The 12488-nt window shown below is 37.8% G+C and overlaps 1 protein-coding gene across 5 annotated transcripts in view; it reads right to left on the bottom strand.

Annotated features, from left to right (window-relative positions):
- Positions 1-12488, bottom strand: part of RANBP9 (RAN binding protein 9) — a 39726-nt gene that overhangs the window by 18921 nt on the left and 8317 nt on the right. For all 5 annotated transcript variants that reach the window (XM_042463755.1, XM_042463754.1, XM_042463753.1 and 2 more), the window contains exons 3-4: positions 1902-1954; positions 441-608 (exon numbers count right to left, since the gene is read on the bottom strand). In XM_042463755.1, coding sequence (XP_042319689.1) covers positions 441-608; positions 1902-1954 — 221 coding nt within the window. The remainder of the gene's footprint in view (positions 1-440; positions 609-1901; positions 1955-12488) is intronic.

Here is a 12488-nt window from a genome sequence, read left to right as displayed (position 1 = left end):
AAAGACTTCAAAAAGTACTAACAAAAGCACTACTGGAAGAAACAAAGCATTCATCTGATACAATGTAATACTTTTACTTTTAACATTAAAAAAAGAAGACTGAGATCCTACAGCGGGACTGGTTTCTACATGCTGAATTACTCATTGATTGCAACTCTTCTGCTGAATGACAATGTTGCAGTAACCAAATATGCAACCAAATGCACAAATGAAGGGGTTCTTTCAACTTTTTCAGCAAGGGAAGAAAGATAAGAATCAGCTGAAAATGCACAGCTGCACCCATAATGGTAATGCAGATATAACTTTGCTTCTGAAACTTTGAACTGTAGGTGGATGCTGTGCGTGCATAATTCTTACTATGTCAAATTTGTAAATACTATTATCACAGTTTTATTACATGCATTCAAAGTAAAATCACCACCACCGCCACTTCTTCATACCCAAACTATGTCCATTCTTTGTGTAGAAGCAGGTATTGTTGATAAGATTTACACAGCAACCAATGACATCACCAGTTGTAAAGGTTGGGCCATATGGCTGTCCAGTTCCAGAAGAACAAAATGAGTGTCCATCATCTCCATGGTAACCATATGAATGTTTATCCCAACCTAAAAGCAAAAACATTATGTTTAGTATTTACCACAAGGCTCAGAACAGAGGATGAACTGGATTGAAGTTCAGACATGCTTAGAGTAGAGCTATTAAAATAACTGGACTTTAATTAATGTTCCATTCATTTCAGCACGGATATTCTAAGTCACGTTGAACACATTGACATGAACTTGGAAAAACTACTTCATTTGCAAGATTTTAGGAAATCCTGAAGCCATGCAAAAACAAAAAAGCAAAACCACTCCAGCTTTATCGGCTGCAGGGATTTATTTATATGGGAAAGAACTGAGTCATCTGAAAAACTGAGATGTAATACAAGTGCAAACTTACTTTACTTTTTAAAGAACATGTTATACCTATAACAGCATATAACACTAATTGGCATATTTATTAAATTTAGAACTAGAAATCAGTGGTGACTTCCCCACTAAATTTTTAAAACTAGTTTCAGGTCTTACTAAACATTGCTTTTGTTGGGGATACAGTAATATAGCTAGCATACTGAGTATAAAAGCCTTGATAATAATTTCACTAAAATTATTTCTGAAAGGGCATCAAGACTTCAAATTGGTAGTGCAAAACAGGACAGATAAGTAGCTGATGGAGTATTTGTATCCTGGATTACCACTTTTAAAAAATGTATTATATCAACCTTTCAATCTAATGGATATCCTCAACCTATCTGATATGAGAGACTAGCAATTTTCCCCCAGTGTTCATTTAGCTACAACTGCTTCTCTCTTACCTGGAATTTGCCAGGGGCCAGCAGCTAACAGCTTGTAAACCAGCACCAATCCATGGACCACCACTTTGTGTTGCACTATTCCAGAGCACAGTTTTCCCAAATCTGTTGCACTAAATTGTGTGTGCTTCATTTTACCGGAAGTTTGTATAAGAAGCAAGTATAACAGCACTGCCTTGGGCACAAAGGTATATATTCTTTTTCTTATCTTATTTCTATGAGTACAGATGAATTTTAGCTGCCATCCATCATGCTTACAGTGTCCCTACAACATTTCACAGTGCAGCCCACCCTTGACAAAGAGGCCTAAGATTTTGAACAGCTTCTGATGTGATGTGAGGAGCTGTCTAAGGTCTGAATATACAACATGTAAACCCCAGTGCTCTCTTTCTTCTCTCTGTCCCAGATTATATTATGTTACAATGATTGTTTTCACTAAAACTGTTTTTAGTTGGAAGAAATTTAGGTAAATAGAAGATGAACTGTTTAACAGCTCACTACAACAAACAGATGACTGGAAAACCGAAATAATTTCTGGACATCATACCTGGTAATCTGTTCATGTTCACACCTTGAGCAGAGAGCCCAATTCCCATATAACTGTAAAAATGAAATAAAAGTTTCACCTTTTTGTGTTCCATAAATAACCACTTCAAAATAGGACAAGGCTGATGGAAAACCTATGAGCTGTTATTTATAACTAAAGGCATGGTAGCTCTACAATAAAAAAGGCACAGATATATTCTTTTGACAAAATGGCATAAACACACAGTTCAGTTCCATTCCTGTATTGAATCCCAAAATTTTAAAGATCTACTGACGTTCCAGGGTAAACATTTCCATATACAGTATAGCTTTAATTATTCTATTGCACTTTTAATTTATTGAGAATATTAGTGACTTGTAAGAATAGCATGGAAGCATAAACACTTCAGTTTAACAAGAATCCAAGAAGACAATCTAATTTAGGCAGAATCTTTGCTATGTACTGAAAAGGTCTGTGCTCTTTCTCCCAAGTATTAAGGAGCCAGTTTCTCTTCTATTGTTATTTATACATAATTAATGGTCTTTTAGCTGTACATTTCTATTTTGCATTCTTTTCTTTATGTGCTTGAGAGTAATGTAGCCAATATTAGTATCACAAGTTAGTTTAAGTGACATCATTTTAGTCAGAAGCAAAGCGTGAATGACTCTTCAAATGGAACTGTCTTGGCTTTTGTAATTCCAAATTAATTAGGTTAAGGATTTATTGGACACTTCCAGGTAAAAGTAGGTGAAAGTTAAACACAGGAAAACAAATAAAAAGTCACAAATGCTCCCTACTATACAGATATGCAATAGTGGTTTGGGGAAGAGAAATCCTGGTGGTTGCACAGAATCTTTGCCTAGAAAAGGTAACATAGATATGACCAATAACAATCTCATAATCATGACTAAAATAAGAAATTGGCTGGTAAGTCATGGTAAAGCAACCTGTTCTGTTGACAGAATGAAATACTTTAAACTTTATTCAAACAACTTTATTCAATTAATTTTTGGGCTTTAATGTAATTTTTAGTAATTATTGAGCCAGCCTAGTACAGGCTAGTGGTTTGAGTGTTGGACTAGGACACTGGGAGAGCAGGGTTCAAATCCCTGTTCAACCATGGAAATCTACTTGATGATCTCATGCATGTCACGCTCTCCAAGCCCCTGAGAAGGAGAAAGGCAAACCACCACTGAAAAAATCTAACCAAGAAAACTGTAATTGGGTTGTTATAAGTCATAAACGACTTGGCAAACTAAGGACTTCATCAAACTAGGCTCATAAGGTGCCCTAATCATGTTAGTTTAGGGTAAAGGCTGGGGACAGTAATTATCATAAGAGCTTTTCCAAATCGCCCTGGCGCTGCTCCTATCCCAGCCTTCCCCCTTTCCTGTTCTAACCCGCTCTTCGTGATTAGGGCGGAAATACAGAATTCTGATCTGTATTTATTTTTATTCTTAATAATTGTGGGATTGTGGCATTCCATTAAATTAAAAAATAAATACAGAAAAAAATTATGAACATTAGTATTTATGGATATCCAGTAAACAGCACCAACATTCACTTTCCATTTCATGAAGAAGCATTATTTTTTCAATAATTACCATCACTTGCTTCTGGATAGTTATTACAGCCCAATCTCATGTTTACTTAGAAGTAAGTTATCAAAGCAGGCTGGAATTAACAGAACTTTGACACTTCAAGTGAAAAGCAAGTGAACAGAAAAAAGAAAAACGCAGCAGTGTATGGAGATAGTATCCTGAAAAGAATGAACCATTTATCCAGAAATCTGGGTACTGCCTGGAGGCATGACTGGGGTTCTCAGCTACCCCATTCACTAGGTGTAGTTAATCAGTAACACAGCAGCAGATGTCACTTGGTCAAATATTGAGGAAAGTAGTAGCAAATAGGTCTCTGGTAGGGCAGAAGGGCAACACACTACAGACTGTCACTAAGCTGTGCTACAGTGTTTCAAACCACAAACACCACTTTGGTTTCCAACTAGGGCTGCAGCCTGCAGGCAACCAAGGTTTGTCATGATACTGTAATCAAGCCATATATTTTATGATCGATTTCAGAAGGTGACATATGCATTGAGTTTTCTTATGATTATCTCACTCAAAACCATTCCATGACTTGTGAATGTTGTCAATAACATAAATTCATAAGTCATTCGATCCGCTCCCTCAGACTGTAAACTGCTTGAAGCCATCAGCATAAATGTAATCATAATATTGCTATATTCATTTCTACAGCATAAAAGTATGATCTGGATTTGAAATATGAAGTAACTGGTTGCATAATTTGGGAAGAGAAAGTTTATCTAATCTGCGCTGCTATTCTTCAACTGACAGTATTTTTTCTCATTCCCTCATAATTCTAGCCCCCAATTAGATCTTCAGACTGACAAGAAGAAGCATCAATTCATTTGTAACATTAATCATAAATCTAAAAGTTGCTACAAATTGATTTCAAATCACTAACTTGCCTAGTAGGAGACTCTGGGAAAGCAACAAAGAACTTCAGAATACATTTACATAATTTCTAGACTTACGGTATGTTTAACCTCTTAAATTTATACTGAATGCAAGACATGCAAACACCGAATATTGTTTTTATCACAAGCTTACAGTGGCATTATTACAACAGTGTACAGCTAAGCCATTTAGGATAGTTCCACAGTCCCAGAGATGGGTTTAACATGCATAAGAGTAACAGCCACTACTTCTATTCCATTTATTTTATACATAAAACCAGTAATCACATTACATTATTTCCAAAGGCCTTTTTTTTTAAAAAAAAATATGGCTATCCAACCAATCACAGTATAAACATTGGGGGGGGGGGAATAATTAAATTGCCCATAAATGTAGTCCACAAATATATCTGGGCCTACAGCAGATCAGGCAGCTGTATTTACATAAAAGCCAGGCAAGCATTTGAACATGAGTATGTATGTTTAGCAGTGAAACTCCTGCAAAGCATTCTCTTTTCAGTAGGTCTATTAAAAATGGCTACCATGACCACATCATACAATGAGTTACTGAGAAGGAGGCATGGGCCTCATGCATCATGTTGCACTGCATTCAGAAACATCAGAATGTTACCAGCAAACAAACAAAACTTACCAAAACATTACACACAAAAAAGTAAACAAGTGTTTTCCAAACTAAGTAAGACAGAGGCCCACATTTTGCAATACAAGCCTGTTTGAGTAACACAGCAGAGCTTTATGTATCTGTCCTGAAAATCTGTAGGATGCACTTTTAAAAGATTCAAATACAGTACAGTGGAACTTTGCCTTATGAGGGGGATCCATTCTGGACCCCCCCCCCCGGCGTAAGGCAAATTCCGCCTATGATGGAGCCCTATTATAATGAATGGGGCTTGTGCATGCAGTGGTGCGACATGCCAGCAGCTGTGCGCGCCACTGAATGTATTACAGCACAGCTTCTGCGTAAATTGGAAGCAGCGTATGGCACGCCTGCGTATGGAGCGGGTGCGCTGTATATTCTAAGTATAGGAACAATACTGTTTCCCTTGAAAGGTGTCCAGAATAGGGCAGAGGGTGTCCTTTTGGGGTTTGTAAAGCGTGTCATGGTGGTAGACTATATGTACTCCAAAAAAGGCTCCCAGAAAGTGCCATGGGTGTAAATCTTATCAACAATAGTGCAGTGCAAGAGTGAGCTAGCAAAAATTTGAAAGTGATAAGAGGATCAGACACTTTACTACTCCAGAACCCAACCCTGCTTAGGACTGCGTGCTCTCTCTCTCTGTGTGCATACTCTGTACATGAGCCTCCTGGGTTTATTTTCATAAACATAAAAATCATGTAAGATTAGATGTTTCAATCTGGACACATTTCCTATACTGCTTTACACATCCAGGCTCCAAATTGGGACTCCAGTCTGACTCTCAGTACTCTGCAGCTTAGTTAACTGATAAATTCATAATTACTTCATTGCTAATTTGCCTCCTATCTTTTGAAAGTAACACACGCAAAATTTACTATAGAACTATTATGTGCCATGAGTTGGAAAGAATTCTAATAGCATTTTGTTTGAAAATACAGAAAGGCAAATAGAAATTATTCTGGGATGACAGTACATATCAGTTTTTCTTAACTATGACTACAGGTTATGAGCTACTATTCTACCTTAGCCAGGAACTTTGAAAGAGAACTCACAATCACTACTCCTCGATGTGTAAGAATGCACAAAATCAAAACAGAAGTTATGCCCACACTCTTTGGTTGCCTGACTAAAACTACAGTTGCCCCTCCGCTTTCGTGGCTTTCACTTTTGTGAATGTGATTATTTGGTAGTTTGTGCCTGGGATGAAGGTGGGTGGGGCCTTAGTTATTCATGGTTTTTCCACTTTTGTACTGGTCTTCCACCCCAACTCCTGCAAAAGTAGAGGGACAACTGTATATGGCTTACATAATAGCCCGTCGAAGGAGTGAGAAACACAAAACCTCCAGATATGCCTTGACTGCAACGTCATTTTTAGAAATGGGTCAAGGTTTCTAGGGCTGATGCAAGTTCTACCAAAGCATCATTTAGCTGGGCACAGGGTTCTCATCTGACCTTTGGTGCAATGTAAAAAGTGTGACCTTACCTCAAATATTTTTATAACATTTCTGATTCATTTTTACAAAGAAAAACAGAGTTGAACAATTTGTTTTGTAAAGTATCCTCTGGGGTTTGGTTCTAGTCCCCCACCCCCCGCCACACCAAAATCCATGGGCACTCAAGTATCATTATAAATAGTGGCATAGTAAAATGGTATTCTTTATAGGGAATGACAAAATCAAAGTTTATTTTTTGGATTAAAAATATACTGTATATTTTAAAGATGTGGATGGCTGAATCCATGAATACAGAAGGCTGACTGTATTGATGGATATGTTTAACTCTGTAGTTTTATTCTGAGCCAGGAAATTTAATGAGCACTTTTTTAAAAAGTCCATTTTGTAATCAAAATGATTGGTTAAGACTAAAGTGAAATTGAAGGCCACAGACACCATCATGAACGCCTTGGAGAAAAAAATTGAAATATTAATATAACAGATATCTACTTTTAGTTAGTTGTCCTTGCAGACTAGTCCTATAATAAGGAATTTAAAGATTCATCTGAAAAAAATACTTTTGTAATACACTCAATTAACAAAAGAATCTAAGATACTATGTACTTGATGCATTCAAAACAGCTGGTTACTGGTTCAATATATATATATAATATTTCACCCACAAAATTTCTAATACAAATGACTGATTTTGCATGACAATTTATATTAACAAAGAAACATTTCAAATAGTTTGCTCAGGGGGTTGTCCGCATGTGCCAAATGGCCTGGCTTCCCCCGGCCTGGCATCATCCAGTTTAGACAACAAAGGCAAAAACCCCTGTGGCAGGATCAAGCCCAATCCAGCCAGTTCAGACATGGATCCGGAGGATGCGTATATGTAACAGGGCTTTTATTGTAGCAACACCTCAACTGAGGAACTCCCTACCCAAATAAGTTAGGCTCTTTTATACTCCTAATGAGCATCCAAAGCAGTGCTGTTCCTCACAGCATTCAGTGTTTGAAATTGCTGTTTTAACTGCTTAAAACTGGATTCTAAGATTGTTTTTAAAACTGCTTTTAGGTTTTGAAGAGCATTTTAATGTTTAAAATGTTTTATTCCTATATTGTTTTAATTGGGTTTTATCTATTCATCCTCTGGAGCCCTTGTGGGCTGGAAGACGATATAGAAATACACTTGTCCCTCCACATTCCCTGGGGTTAGGAGCACAGGACCCCTGTAAATGTGGAAAAACCCCAAAAACAAAAGCACTATGTTTTTATCTGAGAGAACACCTCTATAAGAATCTCTAGGTCCTCCAGTGCAACTCTTTGGTCAACATCTGCCAGACATTGGCCACAAAATTGCTTTGGAGGAGTACAAATGCCTAGTGTTTTCTCTAGAAATCTCTAGGTCCTTCAACATGACTTTTGGTTAAAGTTGACCACAGAGCTGTGCTGGAGGACCTAGATATTCCTAGAGAGAACATATTAATAAAATCCGTGAATAATCGAATCCACAAAAGTCAAAGCCACAAATGGGGAGGGACGAGTATACTGTACTAGAAATAAATAATGTTCAGGCCTGCTTTTCAGGGTTATATTCCCCTGGTTTACTTGTTAACTACATAGGCTATTGATATTAATATTGTTGGAACAGTTTATATTATTTTTATCATTTGTCTGAGGCATGTTTATTTATTTATTATGAGTCTTGCTTGGAGTGAATTTTTATCTCTGAGACCCTTGCCTCTTGTATTGGTTGAAATTACAAATAACAAAACAAAGCCTTTCTGTAATGCTTAGAGTACGTTTGCACAGTGGAGTCACTAGGGCTGCCATCATCCAATGCAGTAAACTCCTGGTGTCACTCCCAATGACCTCCTCCCATACCACATCATACCATACAGAATCCTGACTAATGTTTTCTGTACTAATGTTACACACATAAATTGTAATTCCCATATATCACTGAATATAAGGGCAATAGTTGTGACATAAACAATCAGCAATATTAAAATTATACCTTTAAATTGCAGTATCACATGCACAGCTTAAATGTACATATTTATATGTTCATAGTGTTATGTGGTGAAATTGAAAATTTGACAAGACGTAATGTTTTTAAAGAAACGTTAAAATTGTAATTTCTTTTTTTACAATTTAAAACTAAAAATGTATTTTAAAATCTGGTGCCTTTCTTTTCTCCTCCCACTGAGCTGCATCACTTTCACACAATTTCTTCAGTATTTTGAAGGGACGCAGGTGAACACCACAGCTCATTTCTGCCCAAAGGCAGATGTTTGGGGAGGCAATAGAGCCCCCCATGCATTCTGAAAAACTGCTCCGAAGGACTGGAAACGCCCCCCCCCCCGCAAATTTTTTATCAGTGCTAAGAGATGCAGTGGGGAAGGAAGGGAATAAATGTTCAGCCATTTGGGTTCTACAGTGCCAGTGTGACACTGGATTTAGGCTTTTTTTTTAATGTAAGTCAGTATGGTGTAGTTCATTTGAGTGTTGGACTATGGCTCTTGAGATCAGGTTTCGATTCCCAGCTCGACCATGAAACCCACTGGGTAATCTTGGGCAAGTCACATGCTCTCAGCCTCAGCAGAAGGCAATGGCAAACCTCCTCCAAATGAATCTTGCCAAGAAAACCCATGATAGGTTCACCGTAAGTTTGAAACAACTTGAAAGCACACACAACAACAACAGAAACAAAAACAACAACAGCAGCAGCATTAAGATGCTTCAAAATGATAGGCTTACTACAACTTAGATGCTAGTACTTTATGTTCCACATATTCAATGGGGTTCCTTTTAGGAAAATGAGCATACAAATCTATGCAAACTGAGTTTAGAGCAAGCCCCCCATTAATTCAATGAAATTTACTTCTGAATAGATATGCAGAAGATTTTATACCTGTCTAATAGCTGTGTATGTATTATGTTCTCTAGAATTATTCTACAGGCACCAAAAATCAGCTTGTTTTGAATGCAGGGTTAAATGTTTACACCAGCCAATTGTTACACTTTTATTTTTCAACAAGATTTTACCAAACTCTATCTTTAGTGGTTCTTTCATTAATTAAGGTCCAAAACATACTGCAGAAATCATCCAGTTTAAGACTGCTTTAACTGCCCTAGCTCAATGCTTGGAAATTCTGGGAACTGTAGCTTTGTGAGACATTTAGCCTTCTCTATCAGAGAGCTGGCGCCGCAATAAACTAGAGTTCCCAGGATTCCCTAGCACTTAACCAGGCAATTAAAGCGGTCTCAAACTGGATTATTTCTACAGTGTATTTTGGACCTAATATCTTGGCACATATCAAACTGAAGCAGCAGTATGACAATCAGCACAATGGCAATGTGCATTAGGTTGGCTCCACTTGCTTCACAAGAAGAAAGAAGATGTTTTGCAGGGATCCTAGCTTATTGGCTGTGAACAAGTGCTCTGGGCCAACTATTCTATTTCAAGTGGGGGGGGGACCCACAAAGCTAAAAAGCTACAGCTGGCCAAATGCAAGTGCACCTTCCTCTTTGGTTTATTCTCTCTCAACAAAGCAAAGAGAGAATCCATGGTTTTATGTCTTCTGGAAGCAGAACCAAGCAGGCACCAGCACTATGTGTGTCCTTGCTGAGCAAAGCTTCCTGCAGATCCCTATCTTACTATGATACAGTGGGCCTTTGGTATCCTCTGAGGTTTGATTCCAGTCCTCATCATCCTGCTGGATACCAAAATCCATGGAGTCTTGCTCTATGCAATGGAGTAGTAAAATGGTGTCCTTTTTATAAAATGGCAAGATCAAGGTTTGCTTTTTTTAAAAAAATACGTATTTTAAGCCATGGATGGTTGAATCCATGGATATGAAGGGCCAACTGTTATGAACGTGTTGAAAAAGCATGTCCTTTGCAATGTGCAGCCTGACCCCCTAGAAAATGACTTCTTAGCTAAAACTGTCACATTCCTACTGATAAAACTAAACATCTAGGTGAAAGATACCCAATTAGCATAACACAGCTAAATGAGAGTTAAAAGAAAGTACGATTTTAGGCATATAGCAGAAAGGTAAATATAAAAATATTTAAGTGTTAATGCTCATGTAAACAATCAGTCTAGACATTCTAAGAACCTTAGATTCAAGAATAGCTGGTGAGATTCAAAAGTCAAAGTATGAAAAGATTTCATTGTTGAGAAAGTATTACAGTAACCCAATTGATATATTTTTCAATATCTACTACAGAAGGTGAGATATTCAGGTGGAGTCCCCCACTTCCCAACATCATCATTCATCAGGCCCTGAGATTCCCCCTGATTTTTCTGCATTTTCCTTAAAGCACTTGCTTAAATGTGGCAAGATCAATCCAGAATTGAAATGCAGAATATGATCATTCTAAGATAAACATTAGATATTTAGTTATAGTAGTTTGATTATCTAGGAAGGCTGAAGACCCATAAAACAAATAATCTTTGGAGGAAAGACAGAAAGAGGAAGCTTCTCCCTAACTAGGGAATACATCTCAGCATAAAAACAAGTTATGTAATACTGCTTGGAAATATAGGGACATTGTGAAATGCAACGAAAAGGAGAATGCAAAAGAGAAGCCAGAACTTAACTATTCAGGCTGCAATCCTGTATCTACTTTCCTTAGAGTAAGATCAATTGAATTCAGAGGGACTTACTTTAAAATGGACATGTACAGGATTGCACTGTTAACCCAGTAAAGATTTCTATATATCACCTATAGTAAAGAGTAGTGGAGGACTTCTTTAGAAATTCGGTGCTCTCTGGCTAACAAAGGAGCTTGTAAAATCCACAAAACAGTGATACCTTTATTGGACCAACCAAAATGCACAAAATACATGTTGAATGCCTTCACAGTTCCACTGGCTTTTTCATCAGGCATTATTGTACTTTGTACTTTGCTACATAGCCAACATGGTTACCACTGGACATGTTTATAGCTTTGCAAAGGTTAGAGGCAACTTGGATCTCAAGAAGAGCATCTCTTGTTGTCTTGCTAATGGAACTTAAATTTTACTTCCAAGAGTACCCACATGGCTAGAAGGAGGTGCCTGCCTGCCTGTATGTCCCTCCATACCACCTAAACTGAGAACAGATATATTTTGACAAAATGCAGGCTTGTGACTAACATTGTCATAAATTTTTATTCTCCTGTATAATTTTAACACCTTTGCCTGATGAAGAAGCCAGTGGAGCTTTGAAAGCTTGCAATATGTATAATGTGCATTTTTGTTTGCCTAATAAAGGTATCACTGTTTTGTGGATTTTTGATGTCATTGTACTTTGCTACATGGCCAACACAACAACCCCTGGATCAGGGATGTAGCCAAGGGGGGGGGTCCTTGGGGTCCGGACTCCCCCTTCCATTAGATAAAATGAATAGTGTGTGCTGCCGTGCCACCGCACCCAAGCCCCATTATAATGGTGGCACTTAGTCTGGACCCTCCCCCCTTCCCAAAATCCTGGCTACGTCCCTGCCTGGATATAAATTAGTGCAGTTATTTCTAGAGACTGCTAGGTCTCAATCCATAATAGATACAAAAGCTTTTACAAATGAAACAGGTTAAGACTCTGGAGACCACAGTTCAAATCCCCACTTGGCCATGGAAATCCACTGGGTGACCTTGGGCAAATCATACCCTCTCAGCCTCAGAGGGAGGCAAAAGCAAACTCCCTGTACTCAAATCTTGCCAAGAAAACCCTGTGATAATTTTGCCTTTGGTTTGCCAAATTCAGAAACAACTTGAAGGCACACAACAACAGCAAATCCACATCTAATTATTCACTTTCCTTCAGAAAAGTGCCATAATCTACAGTTAATTTCATTTCAATAACAATTCCACTGGTCTAAATATTTACATCCTCACCTCATTCACCTTCCTAATAAACAATTTAATAACATCTAATCACAGGTGGAAACTGCAATAAGAGAAATAGCAAAAAACAAGTTACAAGGAACAGATGGGACCAAACCTGGGATCAAACATTGATAGAAATGGCGACAGCAGTCAAGAAATC

This window comes from Sceloporus undulatus, chromosome 4, assembly GCF_019175285.1.
Source record: "Sceloporus undulatus isolate JIND9_A2432 ecotype Alabama chromosome 4, SceUnd_v1.1, whole genome shotgun sequence".
NCBI classification, from domain to species: domain Eukaryota; kingdom Metazoa; phylum Chordata; class Lepidosauria; order Squamata; family Phrynosomatidae; genus Sceloporus; species Sceloporus undulatus.
This window is presented reverse-complemented; position numbering and strand designations above follow the sequence as displayed.